The sequence below is a fragment of the Parasteatoda tepidariorum genome, chromosome 9 (genome assembly GCF_043381705.1).
Source record: "Parasteatoda tepidariorum isolate YZ-2023 chromosome 9, CAS_Ptep_4.0, whole genome shotgun sequence".
NCBI classification, from domain to species: domain Eukaryota; kingdom Metazoa; phylum Arthropoda; class Arachnida; order Araneae; family Theridiidae; genus Parasteatoda; species Parasteatoda tepidariorum.
In genome coordinates, this window is record NC_092212.1 from 13,618,330 (window position 1) to 13,644,903 (window position 26,574).

At 27.0% G+C, this 26,574-nt stretch overlaps 1 protein-coding gene across 5 annotated transcripts in view; it reads left to right on the forward strand.

The window, feature by feature from the left end:
• The window catches only part of LOC107444429 (mismatch repair endonuclease PMS2), a 41,672-nt gene that overhangs the window by 7,186 nt on the left and 7,912 nt on the right, over window positions 1-26,574 (forward strand). For all 5 annotated transcript variants that reach the window (XM_043050210.2, XM_043050209.2, XM_043050208.2 and 2 more), the window contains 15 exons: window positions 695-797; window positions 878-980; window positions 2,642-2,811; window positions 3,461-3,539; window positions 4,795-4,895; window positions 6,969-7,068; window positions 8,047-8,131; window positions 9,692-9,771; window positions 12,116-12,200; window positions 15,428-15,477; window positions 16,371-16,464; window positions 17,895-17,983; window positions 20,240-20,765; window positions 21,730-21,832; window positions 22,740-22,776. In XM_043050210.2, the coding sequence (XP_042906144.1) occupies window positions 695-797; window positions 878-980; window positions 2,642-2,811; window positions 3,461-3,539; window positions 4,795-4,895; window positions 6,969-7,068; window positions 8,047-8,131; window positions 9,692-9,771; window positions 12,116-12,200; window positions 15,428-15,477; window positions 16,371-16,464; window positions 17,895-17,983; window positions 20,240-20,765; window positions 21,730-21,832; window positions 22,740-22,776 (1,805 nt within the window). The remainder of the gene's footprint in view (window positions 1-694; window positions 798-877; window positions 981-2,641; window positions 2,812-3,460; window positions 3,540-4,794; window positions 4,896-6,968; window positions 7,069-8,046; window positions 8,132-9,691; window positions 9,772-12,115; window positions 12,201-15,427; window positions 15,478-16,370; window positions 16,465-17,894; window positions 17,984-20,239; window positions 20,766-21,729; window positions 21,833-22,739; window positions 22,777-26,574) is intronic.

The following is a 26,574-nucleotide window of genomic DNA, read 5'->3' on the forward strand; positions in this document are numbered from 1 at the left end:
TCAAATTAAGGCAGCTAAAGCCTCTTTCACAGTCAACAGTGTGCATTGGTATTGTTGCACAATACCCTATAACAGAAGTTATTAATGGGTACTGTTCAGACACATCATTGGTATATAAAAATAAAAGTAATTCATTAAATGACATGTTTTTACATCGTTGCATTAAGATGTGTTTAAATAATCCTCATTCACAAAGTAATTCAGTTTCTGTAAACTGAAAATCTTTTCTGGGAGATTCCGAAAACAAATTGAAAATGCAACGGCCATTTTTGTTGATCGCTATGCTTCATCTCGTTTGATCACGTTTTTTTCGTGAACGCTAGCGTCATGGTTCTTCTTGCGAAAGATATTTAGATTTTTTCTCCTTCTTGTTTGATCAAGTTTTTTTCATGGATGGCAGTCATGGTTTTTCGCGGAAGCTTTTTTTTTAATGGAATTTAGTAAAATCCTTTAGCAAAAATACGAAAATGCTTTGTTGAATTTTAGCATTTTTGAGGGGTCTTTTCGCATTTTGCGAAAAAAGCTACCGTAGCGGAAACCCTGCTTTATCAGTTATTTGATTGGTCACTGTTGAAAGACATTTGCTTCTTATTTTCACCTTATTATGAGTGCATGAAAGGTTCTGATAATTTGATGAAAAAAAGGTTTATTTTCTCATTCCTGAGCATAATACAAACTAACCATTTCATTTCAGCGCTCAAACATCATACGTCAAAAATAGCTGATTTTTCAGATCTTCCTTTTGTTTCTACCTTTGGATTTCGTGGGGAAGCTTTAAGCTCTCTATGTGCATTGAGGTAATTTTTTCTTTATATTTATTATGCCAACTTTAAATCAAATTTTTGTTTCAATAGCTAATCTAATCTATTCTATTCAGTGACCTTGAAGTAACTACTCGTAATGCTGAGACTGAAGTTGGCACAAATCTTAAATTTGATCATAATGGAAAACTCGTTAAAGCATCGCCAGCTGCACGCCAGGTGAATTATTGTTTACTTCAATTTTCACATATAGTTCAACATGCATATTTTATTCTGACTATCTATTACCCATGTCTTAAATTTATAACCTGTAATGAATATTATTTGAATTATAAATTGTCATCATTTCATATCGCAAATTTGATCTTATTTTGTGTAACTTGATAATAAATACATGTTAGTTGCTATAGTATCTTTTTTTTTTAAATATTTTTTATGGATTTTAACAAAGTTTCTATAGAAGCTCTGTTATTATATTTTTTAATCTTTCAACAAGTTTTCTCATCCTGCTGATAAAAGTCCATGGCATTTGTACCATAGGATGGACATACATGATTTAAATGAGTGCTATTTAATGCCATGATACCAAAAAACCTCCAACGCGACAGCATGTGCTGCAGATTATAATAGCAGTTTCAATTTTTTTTATCTCAGATGTACAGTGAGAAGGGGGATACTATACTGCTTCAACTTCTCAGCCTATATTGCACAAATCAAATTCCCATTTTCCTGATGAATATTTTGCATGAATTTTCATTTGAATAAAAAAATTTCAATTAAGAACACACATCTGATTTCAAATAAAAATGTCATGAAAGCATTCTTTGACCCTATAATTGATTTTAGGCATAATAATTTGAGAAAAAAAAGGAATAGCTCTATACTCTTATTTAATATTCAAACTGATTAAATATTTTAAACTCTTTTTTTAATCAATAATTGTCCACCTGGAATGATGGAATTCACTAGCTTTATTTTTCAAAACTCCCTTATTGTGTTAAATAAGTGGAAAGTCCCATATCCAGAATCGTTATAACTTTGCCAAGTTTGGAAAATAGTATCAAGGTAAACAAAGATCTAAACATTACATTATAAACAACATCAATATTTATGCAATAACATTTTATTATTAGTTAATTGACATTTAATTAGCAAGGGAATATTTTTTTGGATAAATAATAAAAAGGAAGCAGTTGATAATTTGAACTTCCTCTTTCATTAATAAAGACATGTCTTCTCTCTTGCTCTCTTTTTTTTTCTTTTTTTTTCAAGTGATGTGAGGAGTTGACAGTGCAGATATTGAGATAAAAATATTATTAAAAAAACAAGCTTTAATGTGGAAGGGAAAATTATTCCTATTTATTTTATTTAATAGAAAAAATTACAAATGAAGCAATGAAATTCAGATAATTTTTTGAATGAAAACATTTATAATTTGATTCAAAACAAAGCCTGTCTACATATGTCTCTTTTAAACAGTATCAATATTCAGCTTTATTAATATTCATAATTTATTCTTCTCACTGAAGTTTTGTTTTTCTTCAGCTGTTCTTTTCTTTTTCAACAATTCTTAAAATGTGACCCTTAAAGAAGTATACACAAATGTTTAGCTATCCGAAATGCAGCAAGAGGATGTAAAAAAAATTCTTTTATTTTAGAATTTTAAAACAGATCATACAATTAAAAAAAATTGCATTTTTTTATTTATTTATTTTTTAAATTTAAAAAAGAAAAAGAGATATGCTTATTTCGATTGTTGATAACTACCCAGAGAACTCATATGTTTATTAAACGAATATGAGACTTTTTAATGTAGTAAGAACTACATTAAAATCTACATATCTGCTATAATATCAAATATTTTTATTGGTTTGTTTTAGATTGGAACAACTGTGATTCTTAGAAAAATATTTTCCACTTATCCTGTTCGTCATAAAGAATTCACTAAAAATGTTCGAAGGGAATTTACAAAAATGATACAGCTACTTACAGCATATTGCTTGATTAGCATAAATAAGAAAATTACTTGTACTAACTGTTCTGAAAAAGGGTAAGGTAAAATTTTTATAATGAGTATTATATTAATAATAGATATCATTGTAAAATGGATCTATTAGAGATAATTTCTAACAATTTAAGCTTATGTGTTCATAAAGTCTATTTCAGCTAGACTAGTTGTTAAGCCTAAAACAGATATCTTTTAGAAAAGCACCCATGTTGCTCTCCATAGTATATCTTTGAAGCAATTGTTAACCTAAATTTAATTTGTATTTTTTATACTGTTTTTAGGTTACATAATAAAATTTGTATAAAACACATACAAGGGAATTTTTCGATTGAAATCACAGAAAAAAATTATTCTAAATTTTTTCTTTCATTAAATTTCAATTTTTATAGATAATATATTTAGTATTTCAGATTGTGATTTGCACTAAATTAAAATTCTTTTATAATTTTTATTTGTAAAACACAGTTTAAATCATTTTAATCTAAATAATTCATTAAATTATTACCAGTGTGTTTCAGAGGTTTCAAAAAACATTAACTTTGACTTCAGACATAATTTTCTTGTTTTTTTTCAAAACATGTGCTTAGTCTTATTAATTTAAACATATTGAAAGATAAAAAAGTATGATTAGTAAAATATATTTCTTTCATTAATATTTATATTAAAGCTTTAAAATGCATTTTGTTTATAGAAGGAAGAATGTTGTGTTAGCTACTCATAATTCTAAAAGCTCTAAAGAGAATATTGTTTCTTTATTTGGAGATAAGCAGGTGAGTTACAATTATTTTCCTTTTTTTCATCTTAATTCATAATAAGTTGAATCCTAAAGCTTTCTTAGTATAACCTATGTCTGTAATTGTCTTACCAAACAGGAATGAGGTTTCTCTGCTATTTGACAAAAATTTCAGATTTTTTTTTACGCCTTCACTTTGTATTTTTTTCTTATGTATTACAATTTTCAAAGAATATTAAGGAATATGAGCAATCCTATAATCACAAGCTGTTCTTTTATTGAAGGTCGAACTGTGTCAATGAGTGTGAATAGGATATTGCATCCTAAGGTCCAAAAATTCTAGATTTAAAAAGCAATTTTCAAAAGGAAATTATTTTAATCATCCTAACTATTGAATTCTTGTTTCAGAATTTATGATGAGTGATTTTATGAAATAACACAATGAGGGGCCGTCTACAAGTGATGTTACTCTTGAAAGGGAGGGTGTTAACTTTTGAAATTATGATAAGGAGGATCGAGGGGGTAACAAGAAGCGTGACATCACACTTTTGCATTTTAAAAAAAACCTTTAAAATCACGGATTAAATATTTTTTGTTATTTGTTTTCATATTTTTTTTCATCATAATAATTACACACTCAATCATTATTGTTAGGCTCTTAATCAAAATTAAAGCACATGAAATTTAAAAATAAAATTCGAAATATGGTCAGTAATTTTTTTTTTAATTGTATTGGTTTATTATGTAATATAGCTTGGGTTGTTAGAGGTATATTAATGTGTGACATTTTGTTACAAAAGGGAGAAAGAAATTAAAAAATATTGAGAAAAAAAGTATGATATCATATATGAGCAGCCTCTCATATTTAAATCATAAAAATTTTTAAACAAATTAAAAAGTCATTCACTTATTTACAATTTTCAGAAAAAGCAAAACAAATTTTTTGATATAGTTTTCCTATTGTTTTTATGCAATAAATTTTTTTAAAAAATCTGAAACCAAAAAAAAAAAAAAATTTCAACAATAATAAAATTTTCAAGATGTGAAATGATAGGCCACTAATTTACTCCTGCATAAAAGAATATTCAGCTATTAATAGTCTTTTTCATTGATCATAATTGGCTTGTATTGCCTTATTAAAAAAATGGAATTTATTAATAAGTATAGAATTTTCAAAGGTTATTTTAATCTATTGAAGTAATTTAAATTTCTATTTTATATATAGCTTATGATTGTATTTCAATAAGTGTAACTTTAAAGTTCAAATTATATTTTATTTTCCTTTTCTTTAGATGAAACAAATTATGGAAATCAAGCAACGTGAACTTTCTGATGAGGTACTAAAAGAATATTTTCTTCCTGAATCATCAATTGAGAAAAGTAAAATATTTAAGTAAGTTGGATTTTTTTTTTTTTTTTGAAGAGTTATAATAATTATTATACTAATATTTTATATCTCATTGCTATTTATGTAATAAAAGGGTCTAAGCCTTAATACTGTGTTTTTCCAAAATTATTAACAATTTTGTCAGGACTTTTTAGAATAAAATTTTAAGACTGACAAAAGCAAGAAAAATTACAAAATGATAAAACAGGCTATGTCAATATCAAAATGCTGCTTATGAATTTTATTTTTATCTTTAATTTATTTCAGAGCAGAACGAGACTGGTTTTTGTTTGGAGAGATTGAAAATTGTTTTGGATGTACTTACTGCAGCTTAATATGTTTTTTTATTGTCTTTTTTCCCAATTACACTAAATCAAATTTTAATTAAATCATTGATGATTCTGCTTGAGCCAGACCGCTAGCCTAAATCTCTGCTAATAGTGTAGAATAGCTAATAGTAAAAAGAGATAGAAATGTGCATTTTGCTTTAGAAATCAGATAATTTACCTCAACGAGTTTTGAAGTTCATCAATAGATGGTGTTGATGAATAGAAAAACTATAAGGAAATATTTTACCTGTGTCAAATCTTTAAAATGTTCGTTTGGATATCTGTTAATTTTATTCTTGATTGTAACAAAATGTTGCTGTAAATGTGGTTACTTTGAAAACAATTTTTGCAGCTTTTCTCAATTATTAGTGCCATTTGGTGACAAACTTTTTAATTACTTTTGGAAATTATTGAGAATAGAAAATTTTATTTGCTGAGCTGCTAACACATTTTTAAAAAAAATTTAAGGTGCAGTTTAGAATCAATGGTGGCTTAAATTCGAATAATAAAAAACAGTAGAGCGCCGACTTTTTTTTTTTAAAGTCTAGAATAATTTTTAACTTATCGACAATTTTTCTAAATTTAGAAGAATAAATAATATCCACTACATTTGATGACCATACTTAATTTACAACCTTTTTTAGCAGTTTTTTTATAGTAGCCATACATACATGTATTGTTATACAGTTAAACCTACAAACCCCTTTAGCCCTCTTCAACTGAAAATTATCTTCCAAGAATGCGAGCTTTATTTTGACAATCTAGAACGGAAGTTGATCCATTTCAGTTGATTTATTTAAAAAGAATAAGGGATATGGCTGCTCAGAAGAAAAAAAAGCATCTTCTTTGAAACAAAAATCTTTGCTGGATTTCTTTTGCAATGGAAAATAAAGAAACATGTGGTAAAATGAGTGTAATGCCTATATTCCATGCAAATAATCACACCAGATTTTAGTAATAATAAACTTAACTTTATTCAAAACCAAAAGAAACTAGGCATTATTTTGACTCAGAGCCTGCAGCTCTTAAACATCCAAGGGAGACCCTCTCCTGACGAAGACAAACATACATCTCCCTAGATTCCTAGCATGCCCCCGAAGGGGTGACACAATGCGCCGAGTGCGCCTGAACGATCGCTAAACAGTTGCCAGACATTACAATGAGTAATTGTCAAAAAAATAATAAAAGGCTGAAATATGATAAAAAATAATTCAAAATGAAAAAAAAAGTGAGAGAAAAAATAAATAAAAATATTTAAAAATTGAAAAGAAAAATTTTAAACACGCCAACGCTATTTTAGAGAGTACTGCCAGTCCTAAGCCTGGAAAAAATTATAAGGGAAGTTAGTGCATAAGTAATAATCATTTAAACTAGATTTTAAACAACTTTCCAATTAGCCGAACTTTTCATTATCCGAACCATGTTCGGTCCCGAGCAGTTCGGATAATCGTCGCTCTACTGTAATTAAAAAAATACAATTTTTCTTTATGGTGGTATTATATAACATTACTGTCCTTATTATGCCTTAACTAATTTTATATTCTTATTTTTCATTATATTTTTATTTTTCATTATTCTTATTAAATTCTTATTTTTCATTATATTCTTATTTTTCATTTTTCTTATTATGCATGATTCTTATTAAATTCTTATTTTTCATTATATTCTTATTTTTCATTTTTCTTATTATGCATGATTCTTATTATATTATTTTTCCTGATATTCTTACTTTTCATTGACTTCTGTGTAGGCTAGAAGGCTTCATATCAAATAGTACTCATGGTGAAGGAAGAAGCTCGTCTGACAGACAGTTTTATTTCATTTCTGGAAGACCATGTGATTTGCCTAAAGTATTTATCTTAAGTATTTATTATTTGCCTAAAGTATTTATTAAAGTATTTTCATTTTTGACTGCTAATAAAAATTATGAACATATTGTGAAACAATGGCGAATAGCAAAAGCTATGGAGACAAAGTTTTATCCCTATATTTTTTCCATTGTTATTTTTTCCATTGTTATTTTTAACATCTTTCTTTCTGTCTCCTGTTAAGCAATTCTTACTTTCACATCGCAACTTTCAAAGCTTTTTTCAAATTAATCGGTTTTTAAATTTTTCATTATAATTTTAAATTAATTTACATACAGTATTTCCATTTATTTTGAGATTTTAAAAGCATTGAAAGATGTTTTTTAAAAATGGAATTGAAGGAGAACTAGTATGCATGAAATTGATGATTGACAACATGAAGGCAATGGATGTTCAATAAATTGCTATAACAATACTTATTCATAATGTTCTACATTCGACTAACGGTTGCATTATTAAGCGTACTCAGCGTTTTAAGGAAAGTGCCATCTGGGGCTATATAAAATCTTTGCAAAAAAATACTTTGAAATACACTACGGGTGCTATTTTGTGCAGTATGATTTCTGAATTCTGAAGTTTTCTAGTAAAATTCTATTATTTTATTCTATTATTTATCAAAAGAAGTTTACTAGTTAAATTCTATTATTTTTTTCTTCTATTTATTAATGGGCTTCCATCGGTGAACTAAATTCGACTAGCCGTTGCATTAGTAAGCTTATTCAGCATTTTAAAGAGTTGCTATACAAAAAATTTGCAAAAAATACTTTGAAAGACACTGCAGGTGCTATTTTGTGCAGTATGACTTCTGAATTCTGAAGTTTTCCAGTAAAATTCTATTATTTTCTTTAACATTTTGCAATGCTTTTAAGTTATTAATATTTATCATAAAAATCAAATGTTTTCACATCTTTAAATGTCCAACATAAATTTTGATTCGAGTGTTTATCTTTTAATTTTTAGGTTTCAAAATTGATCAATGAAGTTTATCATTCATTCAATAAACATCAGTATCCTTTTGTTTTGATGAACGTTAGCTTAGTTGAAGGTATTTTTATTTCTATATACTAATATAACAAATTACTTATGTACTGTGCAAGTAAAAGTTTTAGATGCTAAAATAAAATAATTTTGTGATGGATTAGATAAATTTTGTTTATCAACTATACTATCCTATGTAAAGAAAGAATGAAATGAAAAATGTATTCATAAATTTAAGAAAGCAAGCAAACTAAAAAAAAAAAGTTAATTAATGCATTTTATTTGTAAAAGTTTGGAAAATAAAATAATAGTACAGTAGACTCTCGATTAACCGGGCTGTTTGGGAAATGCTTCATCCCAGGTAAGCAATCATCCCAAATTATCCAATTTATGAAAATTTTGATAAAAAATTATCAAAAATGTTAAGTTATTATACAATAAAACATTATTAATTGAATTAATTCTAAGTATGAATAACTAACAAGACATTTTAGTGTTGTTTAGATTCAAAACTGGAACACTCAATTAAAAAGAAAAACAGATTTGTAATTTACGTCACTGTTTAGTGAAGGAGGAATTGATGGACGTTTGTTTTCCATTTACTTTCACCGAATTTTACAACGAAAATTTCTCAACATCATCATTTCTGCAGGTGTGCTTTCATCTTCTTGCTCCATGTAATTAAGTTACGCCTCAGTGTGTACTAATGCGTCACTGTGACTTAATTTTTGATGAAATACAACATTTTCCCCATAACTTTCTAGACATTCTTCGAAATTTCTTCTCAAATCTGAACAAGTTACATGGTACACGGTATCTTTATCACTTATTACTGCATGTTAACTGTATAAACAGTATGTAAAGCTCATGAAAACATTTTGATCTGAACTACACTGTATGGTCTCTCCTTGCTAGCATTTCAGAATAGGAGTGAAACTGATAGGTTGTACTCAAGATGGACTAGACAAATTCAATAGAATAAAAAAAAGGGTTAAGGAGAAGTGTCTTCCTGCATATTTCATAAGCCACAATTCTCACTTCTCTTTTTTCTTCTTTTTTTATGTGGGGGGGTCTTCTTGAATAATCTAATCCAGTTTAATAAACATGAACGCGGTTCGTGAAAAATTCCTCACCATTGTGGAAACTTTTTACTCTTACTAAAAGAAAAAAAATCTGCCTCTTCAAAGAAAGTTTGTCTTTTTCGAATTCCCAAAGGGGAAAAAAGGATTTTTACTCTTTTTCCTACCAATGCGAACACGATTTAAAAGCATGCATCGCGATTCCTAAATATGCCATTTAAGTTAGTGCATCGTGTTTTGTGTTATCACGGTTTTATATAAAATATCGTGTTTCTTATCCACACGATTTAAAAGCCACTATTACGATTCATGTTCACTGACTTCCTGATATACTTGGAAAAGTCAGGGAATTTTTTTTTCCTGAAATTTAGTGGGAACCCTTTGTTATTTTTATTTTCTTTTAATTTGATGGTAGACACTGCAGAATGTGATTAAATGTTTCTCGCTTAAATTTCAAATTAATTTTTATGTATTTATTTATTATTTATTTATTTATATTTACATTGAATTTAATAATTTAAGTTCTTATTTTTTCCCTTGTTCAATAGCATTTGCTGATGTCAATGTTACACCTGATAAACGGCAGATTTTTATTCCTGATGAAAAAGTGCTACTTGCTCTAGTAAAGGTATAATTCCTCTTTTGTCTAAAATTAAGGTGTTTTTTTTTCTTAAGATAATGTTCATTTGTTTTTTGAAGATTGTTTTAATTTGGCTTTTATTTGGAGTTTCTCCGAATTTGTTTGAGTTATAATAAATTAAAATTGTATCTTTGTATCAATCTTTCTCATAAGAGCAACTCTAGTATTGTGAGTCATTAGAAATTGTGAAGCATAACTTTTTATTTAGAGATTGAACGTTAGTAGTTATGTGCTAACTAATCAAAGAAAGTGCTATTTTGTCCTAGAATTGTTATTGTTCTAAATCAAAAATTTGACTTTTTGTTTCACAAATTTCATTTTAGCTGCTAAAGAAATTTTAATTTAAATGCAATATCTTGACCTTTTTAAACCTTGAGGATTCTGTCTTTATTGGTTTGAATTCTAACTTTAAATATGCTTATGAATTTGTGCTGACCCTTTTTTAATTTAAAAATACATATACTTTTTCTAGATAAACATACTTTTTTCCTTCAGCTTATTTCATCATATCTCTGAAATTATTTATGCATATTTAAATTGTTTGCATGCTGTTATTAAACTCATTTGTCAAAAGATAATTTCAAGCTAAATATAATTTTTTTATGATTATTTGATATTTTGTATGGTTTAATAATTTATAATTTAATAATGGTGAAAAAACTTTAAAAATATAAGACTTCAAGAAAATTTACATAATTTAACTGATTTAATTATTGTTTAAAACTATATAAAACAAATTAATTAAATTCCAATGGAATGTTAGTTTTTGTCTTTTGAAATTTAATTATTTTAAATGATGTAATAAATTGCATGTCTTAGAATTCAAAAGTTTTTTTAACCATTATTAAAATGAACTATAAAAAATAATAAATAGTCCCAAAAAGTATTTTTTGTGATAAATGAACAAATGATATTTATAAAGGCTTACAAAATTTTTTGATTCGCTTTAATACTTCTAAAGGTATGGTTAAATATGCAAAAAGGGAAATTAGCATTAAGATGATTAAGTATTTTACTGTTGTCTTGGCTAAACTATTAATCCCATATTTTTTGAGAGTCAAGCATCTTAATGTATCAAAAAATTTTATGTCTATTTAGATAAAAACATGTTTTTATGTCTGATTTGGTAACATAAAATATTATAATTATCATTATTAAAGTTAGACTCTTCAGCTATTAAGATATGATATTCATTAAAATTTCATATTTGCTTAACAGTGCACCATAACTAGGGTAGCTATGTTGTAGCAGAGTGAATTTCTGTGAATAATATTTTTTTTTCCTTTCTGAAATCTGCAAATATTTTAAAATACTACTTCCATTGAAATTGTTTAAATTTGGTATTTTTTGGCACTTTAATTGCATTGCTTACATTTTAATGACAAGTAGTACATTTCTGAAACTTCAAAATTATTAATGTGAAGCATTCCGATGAATAGGTTGAAAAGCAAAATGATGTTTGATGCGTAAATTTAATGCTAATTAATAAGTTCGATTTAATTTAATTAGTTCTATTATAATTAGCTAATTTAATTGGTTCGATTGAATGAATAAATTGCTAGCTGAGGGAGTGAAATAATTCAATTATGAAATTCTTGGGCATTACTTTATCATGAATTTTCAAAAGTAGCTATTCAATATTTGTCAGTGCCTGCAAATAGCACTGATACATAAAAGCTGTTTTCAAAGTATAAAAATGTCTTCTGTAATGAATGGCAAAATGTGAATGAGAACAATTTAACAATGTACACTATTTTGTACCAAAGTTCTATTTGTTGTTGTAAAAATTTTAATATTGTTTAAAATTAAAAGAAATGAATTTTTAAGTTCTTTTTACATGTTTTTATATTATTATCTATATCATGTCTGTAACTTTCAATGCATGCAGTCAAACCTCAATATTGCAAACTCAAAGGGAGGCGATGAAATTTTTGTGATATTAAAAATCAAGTATTTCAATTGAAGGTTTTTTTTAAAAATTAAGTCAAATAATAACTGGAAGGACATTTCAAAAGCTGTATATAGCATGTGTTTATGCAAAAAAAAACAGCTATTTCAAACAATGTCAGTAACCTTTGGTGATTCATTTAATTTTACGTTTCATTAAAGTTCCTCTGTTTCGTCATCTTTAATTTGAAAATTACTTTCTTGCCTGTCCAATAAATTATGCACATATTTTGTTTCTTTTTTAATTTTTTTTTTCTATTTTAAGCACTGTACAATAGCAAAAGTGACAAGTTTGTCGCAAATTCAAACTGTTCTCAGTTATTTTTTTCGTTTAAATTTCTTTGTAAGTTACAAATTCCATTTCCTTATTTTCTGAACTATGTAGTCTACACTCTTAGGAATGTATGGATCTCAACCTGCTCAAATCACAATGTCACCTCTGACATTTATACCAGTTAAGAAAGATTCAGGTTTGTCTCATTTTTTTTTCGTGTGGCTTAATTTCACCAATTAATTGAATAACTTAGTGACTGAAGGTGCACAAAAGTGAGCAACATTCTAAAAAATTGTGAAATTTTAGGCTTAAAGTTATAATTTACTGTTTGTTTTGAACTTAATTTTATTCCCCTCATGCCGTTAAATAAGATGATTTTAACCGGATAGAATGTTTTGTAAACAAATCCCTGCTGTTGCTAAATTTTCTAAAATTGGTGTATCTAAATTCACTAAAATGTTATTTAGAACCTTCTTCCACTAACAAGGGAAACTAGGGAAGTGTGACTCGTCAATTTTGAAATAAACTAGTGGGATGTATGCCATATGAAGAATAATTTTAGGGGGCAACATTCATTTCGGCCCATAGAGGGTCCTATGAGAGATAAAAAATAATTAAGTATGTAGAAAAATCGGTATTTTATTACTTCAATGCAGACTATTTAGTTATTGTAATTATATCATACTCCAATTAATTTTGTGCTACTTTCACGTATTATATAATGCATATTGATTTCGAAAATTTTATATATCTGTAGTTTTTCAGAAAAAAAAATTTAAAAAAATTGGCATTTTTAAAAAAAAAAATTTCGCATCAAATTTTTTAAATTTTTTTTTTTCAAAAAATTTTCCAATATTAAAACTAGTAAACAGTAATAAATTTCATTTATATGAGAGTCGAAATATAATACGCATTTCCCAAACTGATGGAAATTTTTGTGAGTATAGCTTATGTAACATCCAAAAATGTGATTTACGAAAAAAAATTTTTTTTCTTCATATTGTTAGATCTTGCAAAAAAATCTGAAATAATTTATGTGATTGCATAAAATTAAATTGCATTTATAAAAATGTTTTCAAATTTGTTTGGCGGGAAATTTGAACTTAAAAAATGTTTAATATTTAAATTCGATTTTTTTCATAAAAGATCAACTGTACTGTATACACAAAATTTGAAGTGATATCTCACTTTAAGTGGAAAATCCGTTGATATCTATGTCCTGTGAATTGTTCAATATTTTGTCAAAACATTGCTATCTTTATAATATTATTTTTATATCTGATATCCTAGNCTTCCACTAGATAGCTGCTTAAACTATTATTTGCTGGAAAATTTTTTTTTAAAATTTATATTAAGATTAACTACCTTTAAGTTTTAAGATAAGTTGTTTCTCTATAAAATGATCTAATATTCCCAAAATTAAAATATATTGTATTCTATTGATATACTGATTATGTATTATTGTTTCTTTAAATGTATTGATTGTATTGATATTTATTTAAAAATGTATTGTACAAAAGTAATTTATTTAAATAATGATACACAATCATGGGAACTTTATTGAGTTCTTATGATGCTAGTAGTGTAAAGTATAGTAATATATTTTTCATTTTCTCAAATCTTTTCAGGTAATAAATGTTGCTTATGATAATAAATGTTAAATGTTGTCAATAACTGATTACATTAATCCGATATCAGGGTTTCAATACTCCTTAGAAAATCAGTAAATTTGGAAATTGTCCAAACAATCGGGGGGAAAGTCGGGATTTTTAATATTTTTAAACCAAAATCTGGAAAAGTCATGGGGTTGGATTTAGTGTGGTCCAAGTATGCGCTCTTTGTACCAACATTTCTCATAGGCCCCGGTTTTATTTTTAGGGCCACATTTCAGATGGAGCCAAATTTCACAAAACCGTTTTAGTGACTTAAAAATCTCTCAACTGGAAAATAATAGTTGCTAAACTCCATAGTAAATAGAAGGGCAGGTGGATTTCAGATCGTCTATTCTTACTCTTGATTAAGAAGTTTATTGGGACAAATAATGTTTTATAATCTTACAAATCATTAAAGTTTTTTATTGTAAATTTCCTTAATCCTCTACCACCAAGACTTAATAAATGAATTTAATTAAACTTGTTTTTAAGATTTCTCGGAAAGTCTGGGGATTGGAAGGCGAGTGCTCTATCCCCTTAGCCACCAGGGCTCTTGGGTCCATATTTGTGAAAAATGGAAATTTATTTTTCTTGAAATTTCTCAATTAATAAAAAACAATTCAGTTTTTTTTTGTAAGTCTACATGTTTTTCTGGTTTTTTTTTTATTGCTTTCTTGTGGTTTGCCAAATTAATTCCTTTATATTTAATATTTTGCTACAATATGCGAATTTCGAATTTGGGCCATCCCTTTTTTCGAATTGTTCAATTCGTGATCTCTCCATTATAGCTTTACATCGTTTGGTAATAGTTTTTTCGGCAGTTATTTTTATTTTTTTTCAGCCCTTATAATTATTTTTTTTAAAAGAAATTCTGATATTTTTGTTTTGATGTTATAACGACATTCGAATTTTAGTTATGACTCTTTGATGCTTTCCATTCGTGTTAATTCCATCTTAACTGTACGTTGTTGGATGATAATATTTTCGTCTCTCATTCATCATCTTTGTTGTTGTTCATCATCTTTGTAAAGCAAATCTTTGTTGATTATTTGTAAACTAAACAAATTAAGTGCTTCTTATTTCTGTTGGAAGGAAATGCTTCTACCTCTACACAATTGCAACTTACCCTTCCGAATTCTAACAAATCCCAAACTCTATCTTTCTATTAGTAGTAATGAAAAGTAATTAGTCATTAAAGTGAGTGTGGAGAATCTAATATTGTTATTCAACACATGAGAACAGAGGATTTGTTAGAAAACAGATGTAAAAAATTTCTGCGGACATTTCTGGAACTCTAACTCAATGGCTCTCTCTTAAATTTTAGTAAATTTCAGTGAATTGTTTTGGTACCAATATAAGCCTGTAATTGTCTGATAACCGTCGAATTTTTAAAGCTATCCTATATGAAGGATTCTGTTTTTGTCGGAAGTTTCATGGCAAGAAACGACTAATTCAAATTACCAATGATTATATAAAACAGTTGCAACAGTACCAATATTCAATATTTCAAAATGCTAGGAAATTATTAAAAATAAAAATTTGAATTATTACACTAAATTGCTTGACTTTTTTATTTATGACCAAAAATTAGAAAGGAAAAAGAGGCCTTGTCGTGCATTAGCTATTTTATTTGTAAAGTAAAAAATCATTTACAGAAAATAACATTGATTGTTATTTTCAGTTGATCCAAAATGGACAGCGGAAAATGTTTTAAATGTTGTGTTTTGATTATTTAATGACTATTTCAAACTGAATTATTAATCTTTTATAGAAGACACTTCACCAGAATCACCAGTTACAACCATTAAAACTCCAAAAGCAGTAAGTATGGTTTTCTAAGAATAGATATGCCTTTTAATCTCTCCCTTCAAATAATTATAAGTATTTTATTACATTTTGTGTAATGAATTTTTATATAATTTTGTTTTGTGTAATTTCAGAATGTTATTTATTCTAATTAAATTTGGTTAATCAATTTTCCTTTTGATGTATTAAGTAACTACATGGATTGTATATCTCTATTTAGTTTTGGTTCATTTTTTTGCTATTTTCAGTCAATAATATATCCTAAAAACAATTTTTTTAATATATTGTATAAATGCTCTGCCTTGATATATTTACTTTGATTATTCTTAATTGAAATTAAAGAGGATGAAATTTTAAATGTCAGGAAGCCAATAATGCAGGTGTTAAAAATTTCACTTAAATAACATAAAATATTTAAGTTCATTATTAAAACAGGGCGGCCAGCAAGTAGATAAAAGTCAGGTATTTTTATCAATCTATAAAAATCGAGAATATCTCGGGGAATTTCATTAAAATACTCAAAAAGTCAGGGAGAAAGAGTTAATTTATATTTGAAATACCCGAAAGTCTAAAAAAGTTATCTTATTATAATTTGTTTTGTTTTTTCAAAACAGTTTTATTTTCAACCATAATGGGAAGAGTATTAGTGTTTTGTAGCATATTTGATGTATAAGAATAAGATATGACTAAATAATTAACAAAAATTATGCCACAAGTTGCAAAAATAAAGAAAATGTGATAAAATGGGGAAATAGTTAAGGCGTTAATAGTTAAGACATAGAAGTTTTGTTTGTAACCTCTCTGTAGGGAAAAAAAATCTTCATTCCTTTTTTTTTCTTTTCTTTTTTTAAGTGTCTTAAAAAATTGTATAAAATTTATTATTAATTTCTTAATTATTTATTTTAAAGTCAGCCATTGAAAATTCTTTAAAAAGAAAATTTCATGTTCCTACCATTGAAAGTGATGAAGATGAAGATCCATTAACACCTCGTGTATTTAAAAGTTAGTATTAATTCCTTGTATTCACTTATATCATATTTATAGGAATTATTGCGAAATAAATGTTTAAAACAATTATAAAATAAAAACATGCTTTTTAAAAATACTTGATTCTGTACATTTTTACAGTTCATCAAAGCTATAAAAAAATGAAATAAATGAGTAAAAAAAAAGCTGTTTTAAAATGATTGTACTTCGTTGTTTCTTGTGTTATTGTATTTCACATTCAAAAGCACATCAAAAAATTAGTTAGCTAAANAGATTAAGGTCCTTGAAAATTTTGTTGAGGTCCTTGAAAAGTCCTGGAAAGTCCTTGAATTTCAATCTCATCATAGAGTGGGAACCCTGATCCCAGTAGAAAATGTTTTTTTTTACACCTTTCATATTATTTACATTTAAAACATCAAAATAAAATCACTGTGAACTTGAAATTCTAAAATACACACAATTTTTTCAGATTGTGACCAGAAAAAAGTTAACTAAGTAAATTTTAAATAAAAGCAAGATGCAAAATTTGTGTATGATATATTAAATTTAAAACAATACCGATTTTAATAACCGTGTGGCAATCCAAAGATCAAATACATGTTTTTATTGTTTTGAACCTGTAACTTTGCCATCTCTATTGGCTTTTCTAAATCCGGATCTTTGAGGATCGTACACTGTATTTGCAAATCTAATTAGCAAAAAATAAAAAAACATTCAAAATTGATTTTTTTTTTCTTTTTTCACAAAAATACTTTACTTGTTGTTATGATATGTACAAGCACTAGTACTTATCAATCTAATGTATATAGGTTTTTATTTTTCATCAAAGTTAAAAAAAAATATTGAGTCAGCATACATATTAAATTCCTCTGATTGAGCAAGGTTGATTCAGCCTATTATCCCTTTAGTGGGTCAATGAAATTAGTACCAAGCATGCTTAGGGACTAAACACTATTTCGGGTTCGACTGACCATCCATTTGGAACATCTGCTCCTGCACCCCTGAGGCCAAGGTCAAGAAAACAGAGATGGGCACAGTACGACTTGGCTATCTATGGGCTGTAGCGCCACTAAGTTTAGTTTAGTGTTATATGTATTATAAAGCTATGAAGTAAAACATTCCCACAACAGCCAAGGTCAACAATGAGAAAGTTTCAAAAGAAAGTCTTTTCTTTTTAATAAAATGAATTGAATTTAGGAGAACTTAATAAATAATTTACCCAGCTAAAAATTTTTAAAAGATACCTAAGTGCTTTCTCCTCCCATTTTTTGCTAGGAAATATTGTTTAGTGCTCTCTGTTCATAATTTTTTTTTCATTGGTCAAAACTACAAAACTGAAAGCTTATTTTGTGTCATTGTCGTATTGTGTTTGCTCATTTTGTTTGATTCAGTTATAAAAACTTTGTTTTTTATATTCAAAATTAAATTTTTTTTACACAATATAGGTCAGAAATTAGATGTTAATCATAATAATCCTGAATCAGAATCCACTGATGCAGAATCTACACCATCCTGTAGTCAAAGCGCTTCTCATGTGAGTTTCCTCTATTTGAGTAGTGTTTTTTAATTATTCAAAAAATCTCATTCTTGTGAAATAGTTTATTATTAAAAACAACACGAAAATTTTTATATGTTAATGAGAGCACCTTACTTAACTTTTCAAAGTTTTGCTTTATAGCTAAAGTATTTTTAAACTTGTTTAAAAGAATTATTGGGAAATTGTTTCAGCATACTTATTTTTTAATTATCTGAGCCATTTGGATTTGGAAACTAGGTGTCCTTAGGATCCATGACTTCTGAATTTCTGTGTTTTTTTTTGTTTGTTTTTTTTTTACTAAAAGAAGGTCCTAGTTAACGAAACAAATCTCTACTTTAAAGATATACATAAAAATAAATATTTATGATTAAGGGGGAAAAGGCTTATAAGTAATTGATTCAGTAATAATAATTCACAAAAGGATTAAAAACAAAATTTCTATATCAATTGAATTCAAAAGTATTATAATTTTGAGTTTTTCTTTTTATCTTTTGCAACGAAGAATAACGCACTCCAAGGATGCATCATAACTTTTTTTCATGTCCACCTTTAGATTTTTGAACTATTTGATACGATATAGAACAAAATCACTGGTTAATGGTGTGGATATTTATAGCCTTTGATGCTTTCATTTCTCTGATCTTACTTCTGGTAAGATTAATAAAAAACTGTGCTTAATACTTAATAAGCATTTAAATTTTATTAAATATTCAAAACTTATTTCATTTCTTAATTGCTACACAATTTTAAAAGGTTTATCATTGACATGGATAAAATCATAATTCATTGTCTATAAAAGATCAAAACTAACTGAAGTACTGTACTGCTTTCATGTTTGTTTTTAAGATAAATTATAAGCTTATGCTGCTTTTGCAGTTTCCCAGTTTTGACTTAGATTCTTTCTGTATTGATTTTGTTTTATTTTATCTTCAAACTGATTTTTGAAAGATTTTTATTTAAGAATATGATTGGACATTTCTTGTATTATAATTTCTATTTAAATTCCCTAATTAACTATTAGAGACTTGTAAAAAAAAACTTGTAAAGACATTTAAAATGTTTACAGACTAGTATCTTTTAGTTTCTGGTCATTTGAACCAGTGACTAAATTTTTTAGGTTTCTACTTTAAAAGTAGTTTGTTCAAAGCATCTAAAAATATGATTTCAGCAAAGTTAACGCATAAATTCCATATATGACTAAAATGTTTTATAAATTTATCGTCCTAAGTAAAGAATTTATTTTAGTAACAATTCATCTCCATATTTTGTAACTTTTGTCAACAGTTCTAAAGATTAGCAAACATCATTTTCACAGAAGACTTTTCTAAAGAAACCAACCTCAATTTCCTGTTACATGAAGAAGAGAAGTTGCTGGTTTGCATGATGGTTGCTGCTTGCATGAGTTTGCTGGTCGTAAAATTCTTAATCCATATACTACTTTAGATAATAAAATTTAAGTCAGAATTTTTGATGTGGCCCAAAATAATTAACGGTTATTATCAAGACTGGGATGTTAATGATAGATGCCTTTTTTAGAACTTTCAGGTCATCAAAGTCCTAGACATGGTCATTATGTTTTTAAATTTATCCTCAGGATGCCCTGGAGTGAATTCCAACTTCTTTTAGAGAACTTTAACAATAACTATTTCTTAATTATTAAATTATTAATATTTTGGGATGTTTTTGTTTTATTTTATTTATTAAAATATCTTTTATGCAGCTTAGTTTCCAAATTTTATTTTTTTTAAATTTTGCAAATTTTGTCAAGTATTTGCAGTAGTTGCTACGAATAAGTTTTAAAAATACTTAAAATTAAAATTTATAACTTAACTCCATAAAAAAACATTTTAATGAACAAAATGCAGTAAAATATATTCATAATTACTAACTAATAAGTTAAATAAATATGGAATTGCTGTTCACAAGTTGACATCTCTAAACATGGATTAATATAGGGTAACAGAATCTGACTTAGGGATATCCTTAATACAAATGTTTTATTTATTCAACTACGAATTAGAAAAATATAAATTTTAAAAATTTTAAGTTATTTTTATGCAAATTTTATAATAATTTTTTTTAATGCCTTTCTATTTAGATTAGAATTTAGTTTATGTTAGCATGATTATAAAAATTAGTATCTATTAACAGCGAATAAATAATTGTTGCTGTATGAAACCTATGATTGAATTTGTTTTAAAGTTGCAATGTATCAAACTATTCCCATTACTAATCAGGGCATTTTGATTCTAGGAGTCATTATCTTCAAGTCAAACTTCAAGTTCAAATAATTTATCTTCTCAAGACAGTATTCAAAACTCTTTGGAAAACTCGGCAAGACTAAACACCATTGTGAATTTTACATTAACATTGCCTTTCAATGAGGACAAAGTATTCAAAAAACTGTCTCCAAGAAAGACTGGTAAAGATAAATTGAGAGCCATTTTTGACAAAGCCAGAAAAGACTCTTCTCTAAGTTCAGACTTTGATTCTTTCAGACAAAGACGTAACTTTAAAAAATCTCACGTAAATGAAAAAATAGTGAATTATTTGGACAAAGAATGCACATATATTGAAGTTCAAGCTCCAGAGCTCATTTCATCTTGTTCTGAAGAAACTGAACAATCAAGTTTAAAATGTGATGACACAAACTCTGAAAGTAAAAAAGAACAGCGATTAGAAAGTGATTTAACATTTGATGAACCTTCATTGAGGAAGAAGAAATATCGAACTATATTTTTCCATATGAATATGCTCACTCAGAAAAATATTTCTACAAGTGAGTTTTATTTAATTTTTTATTCGTAAATGTCATTGCAGCTAAACATTTCCTTTTCTTGTTAGATCTCGAATTCTTAGGAAAACTGTTAGGTGTCCCAAATCCACGCAGCAGTGAGTTGTGTTTGATTTTTTTACTACTTTTTTTTCTTTAGTAAGTGCCATTACAGGTAAACATTGTCTTTGTAAGATACTGAGTTCTCAGATAAAGTATAAAGTGTCCCAAAATCCACCAAGAAGCTACAAAGAAAAAAATCTAGATTTTAATTAAAAGTAGTAAATTTTTTATCACTCGTTAAGATTATGGTGTAGAGTTATGCAAAGATTGTCTATGTGCTTTTTCTGGCAATTTTTTATTTATGTATTTTTATTTATTTTGACATTTTCAATGAACATTTTGCATAAATGTTGCTGAATTTTGTTGATTTTGTGTAGTTTCTGTCCGTGTTAATCTGTTCTACCTTAAAATGCTTGACTTAGTGCACAGATTGTCAAATTACCAAAGTTTGTAGCTTTCCCCTCTGCAAGGGATCAAAATTGTAATATCATGTCTTCGAATCATCATCTGGGATGTTTTACAGACCTTCACTCCTTGTGCCTGCAGCTCTAATGTGACATAGATAAAATACTACTTCACCACTATTGTCTAATTATTTGCCTGAGTTAAGAGACAGAATTTAAGAAACTAACTTTATGAACCAAAATGTGGGATGAATAGGATTTGGATTTTATGTATGCAGTATAACTGATGGTACACATATTTTATAGGATAAACTTGGTTAGTTTACCATTAATTTGAAGTTTAATTTTTTTGTGTAAATAGCCTAAATTAAACTGTGTTTTTGTAACTGAAACATTCTGGGCATTTTATTATTTGAACATTCTGTACATCTTTGTAAACAAATTCATATTTCTTTTTGTGTAACATATAAAATTTATCTATTTCTTTTGATTTAAATTTGTAGATAATGAAGAAAGTGAAAACAGTTGTGCATTTCGAAAATTTCGCTCTAAGATTCAACCTAATGATAACCAAAAAGCTGAGGAAGAACTTAAAAAAGAAATTAGGTATTTTTTTTTATCAACCTGATTTCATTTGCCTTTTTTCTAATATTTAATTTAACTCATAAATTTTGATGCTATAGTAAAACTTTTTGTAACAATAAGGTAATTTTTTAATCAGCCTAATTTCATTTGCCTTTCTCTTGTTTTTATATTTTGCTTCTATATATAATTCAAACATTGTATATCGTTTCATTCTAAACTTTAGAAATTACACATTACTTAACAAAATGTATAATTTAACTCATAAATGATGCCATAGTAAAACTTTTTGTAACAATGTATCATTTTAATGACTCAATTTAATGAAAAAATTTATATTAATAGAAGTACAGTTCAAGCCTTGTTTTATTGATAAGTGCCAATAATTATGATAAATGACACTTGTAATGCAACCTTCTAGAACATGCAAAAATTTAAGCAAACAGAGCACTCCCTGTTTTCTAAATTAAAGCCTTTTCCTTTGATCAAACAGGGTATCTTCTATTGCCCGATATAAATACATTTTTTTCTAAAAAAAGTAGTTTTTATGAGGTTTCTGTGTTCATCTTTGGACTTTTTCAAGTCAAAAACCAACTTTGAACAGGAGTATGTAACATTGCTATTATTTTAAAAATTAAGAAAGAAACCTTGAACAAATAATGCATCTAACATAAATTATTTACTAAAATTTTTTTTCTTCAGGTTAATTATTGTTTGAAAGTATGCTAAATTTTTGCAATTTTACCATTTTTTTCTGTGTTATACATAAGTGCTGTTCTATTACCATTTTAATTTATTTATGATAAAAATATTCAAAAATATATTATTTACTGTCTCTATTTTGCTTATAGTGTTCTATTTAAGAAAAATTTTGACATTTTATTCATTATTAGTAAATTCAAAAATAAAGTTTTTTTTTTTTCCAATTTAGCAAAGATAGTTTTTCTAAAATGGATATTATCGGACAAGTAAGTCTATTTTTATTCATTTAACTTGTTAATTTATTCAAATCATTAATGGTATACAGTGTTTGCTGAATTAAAAAGAATATATTTATTATAAAATGTTTCTATTGCTTTTTTTAAATATTGTGAAATGTTCCAAAACTAATATAATAAAAGTATAAGTGTTTTTTATTTATTGTAATTAACTCTGTGGTTTTTAACTCTCAACTCTCTCTTTGGTCCCAACTTTGTTATAGCATAAAAATACATTACACACAAAACTTTGTTATGGCATAAAAATTAGTATCAAAAACGAGTTGCTTCCAATTATTTAATGTAGAATTAACAGAAAGTGATTGATGCAATTTCGCCAAGTAATAGTTAGGGTTTGTGTTTTTTATTTTAGGACACTTATTTACGAAATTAGTTGTTTTTTTTGTTTATTATTTCTGATTGTCCACTAATAAATCCACTGTATATATTGAATAAAAATTTAAGCACTATAAACCTTTGTTATAATAAGTTTTCATATTAATCAATATGTCACTTAACTTATGCAAAGAATAAAGCTTACCCTGATTTAGAAAAACCTTATTCTCATCGTAGAAAAACCTTGGGGGCAGTCCTTGTTGTGCACCTCTTTTGCTTTTAGTAATCACCATCTCACTCACTTCTGCTTTTCTTTGCATATATGCAACGGTATTATTTGTTAGAGTTTCTATGATTGGCTTGCTTAACTCTCTTATTTTTATGCACTTTGAAAAATTCCAGATGGCAACCTCTCTACAAAGAAGTTTAGTTTCTTTTTTGCTCTTCTTGTCTGCAAGCATTGGACCTCTCCCCCCCCCCTAATTTAAAATCAAATTGTGTAATTTGCAAATATTGTTGACCTGTGTTATTTGCAAATACTATTGACAAATTCCTTGAAAATAATTATACGCAAGCTTACACTTATCACAATTACAAAAAGAGATTGCTTTACTCAAAAAAAGTAACAGATGAATTCAATGCAGCGTAATAATTTTTTTATGATTTGAATCTGTTCTAATTTTTGAACATCTGGAAGGAATTCAGATTATTTGATGATTTTCAGACTTTTAAGGTAAGTCTTAACCAACCTTTTTACATTAATGAATCAATTGAATTTTTTTAAAATCCGAAGCATTTCATTTGTATGAAAAACTCTATCAGCAAAAATTGTTAAAATTACTATTTTCTTACCATATTTTTGGTAGAGAGGAGAAAAATCTTGAAAACTGTTCAAATGGTTAGTAGACAATTAATATTAAAAGTAGTTTTGCTATTATTTAAAAAATAGAATAAGCTAAATGATTAAAGGATTACTGTTTTAAAAAAAAATTAAAAAATTAACCAACTGTAGACAGTCACTAAAGTTTGTAATAAACAATAATACATTGATTTTTATTCCATATAGAAGTATCTTCACTTCCTAAAATTTGTCAAGAAGATTTTATGATTAAAATTTGTTAAGGTGTTGTGAAAAGTTATTTTTCAAGAATCGCATTTTTAATTTCAATACTAAACTTGTTGAGACTATAATTGTGAGAAAAAAAGTTTTGTCTTTAATGACATAAAGTTTTTAGTTTTCCTGCATAATGGTCTTAGCAAGCTAATAAGTATACATTTGGCATACATTATGTGAACTACACTTTCTGCTTTAAATAAAAAAAAATAAAAGGAAACAAAAAACAGTTGTATTTAAGTGACTTATAAACTTTATAAAAAATATTTTTAAAGCTGATGTTAATGTATTAAATGTTTTAACTTTTAAATATTAAAACTTTTCGCAAATTAAGTCTTGTACAAATTTTTTTATTATTTCAAATAACGCAATTTCTGAAAACTTAGATTGCAGCTTTTTTAATTACATTTCAAAAAAAAATTTTGTTACTTTACATTGGACAGAGGGTAAATATGATGAATTTTTTTTTTCAATTTAATGAAAGTTATTTTTTTAATTCATCTCTAGTTGAAACTTTTTTCTACTTCATTTTTACCTTTAAAAATAAACGTTTATGCCTTAATACTTATTATAAAATATTCCTGTATATACATGTCTGGTGTAATGGTATAAAGAGAAAAAAATTTCAGATCGTGAGAGAGAATTTTTTTTCTTATTTTTAAAAAAGAGAGGGAGAGAAAGAGGGGAATAACTTTATTTACATGATCAAATAAAAAAAAAATTTTTAATTTATTTTCTCACTTAATGATATGTGGATAATCAAGATGATAAGCGAAGCTACTTATTTTAAAAGATGTACCCAGAAACAGACACACAATAAAAAATTATAATAAATTGAGCCAATCATATAAATATTAAAAAAAATATTGAGCCTGATTTATATTAATTAATATATTTCATCCAAATATGATACATCACAATCAGTCCTGTTTCGCTTACGATAAATCAAAAACCAAACGAAACTGAAAATTTAAACTGGCCTCTACTCTACAAAGACGGATTTGACATTGAAGTCTGGAGCCAGCCTCGGATTTGAGGGTGGTGATTGCCATTTTTTACTCATGATTAAAAATGGCTAGTTGATCCTCAATAGCCTGCCTTGGTGATAACAGGGATAGATTAAAATTTATGAAAACTCCTATCTTGAAATTGCAATATTGTCAGGTCCTTGTAATTATTTTATAACACTATTAAACACAATTTTAAATTTTATAAAATAAATGAACTGGTGATATATTAAAAGTTATAAAATACTGTAAGTATCACTTAAGTTAATTTTGTGATCTGGGTTTTTCAAAATTAGTACTCAAGTATATTGTACCTATACTAAATTAGTACTCACTATGAATATAAAGTTTTTACTCTCTGATAAGAAACTTGCTGCTTTCTAAATTCTATATTTCACTAACTCTATTTATTTTTTATGTATCTAAAAATGTTGTGTTGTAAAATTAAGAAATTTCTTGGGGAAATCCCCTACAGTACAAAGAAAAGGACATATTTATTCAGCATTATGCAGATAAATCAGTTAATGCTTTCTCCTTTAGCATCAGTAACCTTTTGAAGCCATCTTGCAGCGTTTTCACTACAGCGCGAGAATCTCGCCTATTTTTTCATTTTCTCGCAATAAAAAACGATTAACGCGAGAAGTTCGCGCACTGTTAATCAATTTCAAAATGCACAAATTTTGGAACAAATTTCGTCTTTTGCCATTTTGAATAAAATCCGTTTCACTTTTCTTCTTTGATCTTTCATTATTTTGAACATCGGTCCTTGTTATCTAGCTTCCCTGTTTATCAGTATTGTTCAGAACCGGTGCGAACAGCAGAGCACCCCCCCCCCGAACCCCTTTCAGAACACATTTCTCTGCTACCACGTGTTCACCGTAGGTAAGGCTTCTTCAAGTAAGATGTTTAAATTTTTTGTGCATAAATGTAAGATGGACAAATACCTTGTTAAGGTGACATCTACTCCCTAACGGACAAATTAAGATGAAACATATGTCGGTAGAAACGGTCAAAACGAAACAAATTCGGATATTTTTCAGCCAAATAAATATGATAGCCAATGAAAAAGTAGATATAGAACATTTTCCATATTATGATTCAGCAAAAATATTCAATTAAAAGATGTGAAAAATGTATTATAATTAAAGAAATAATTTTTTTCCAAGTCTATTCGTGTTTTTTTAATTTTTAAAAATCTCACTTAACTTTTTGAAATCTCACCCTGTTTTTGAGAAAGGGTGAGAAATTTTCTCCCATTTTTTTTCTGTAATGAATACACTGATCTTGACACAGATTGTACTAGACGCTTGAGAGTGTTGAAAGTTGTTTTGT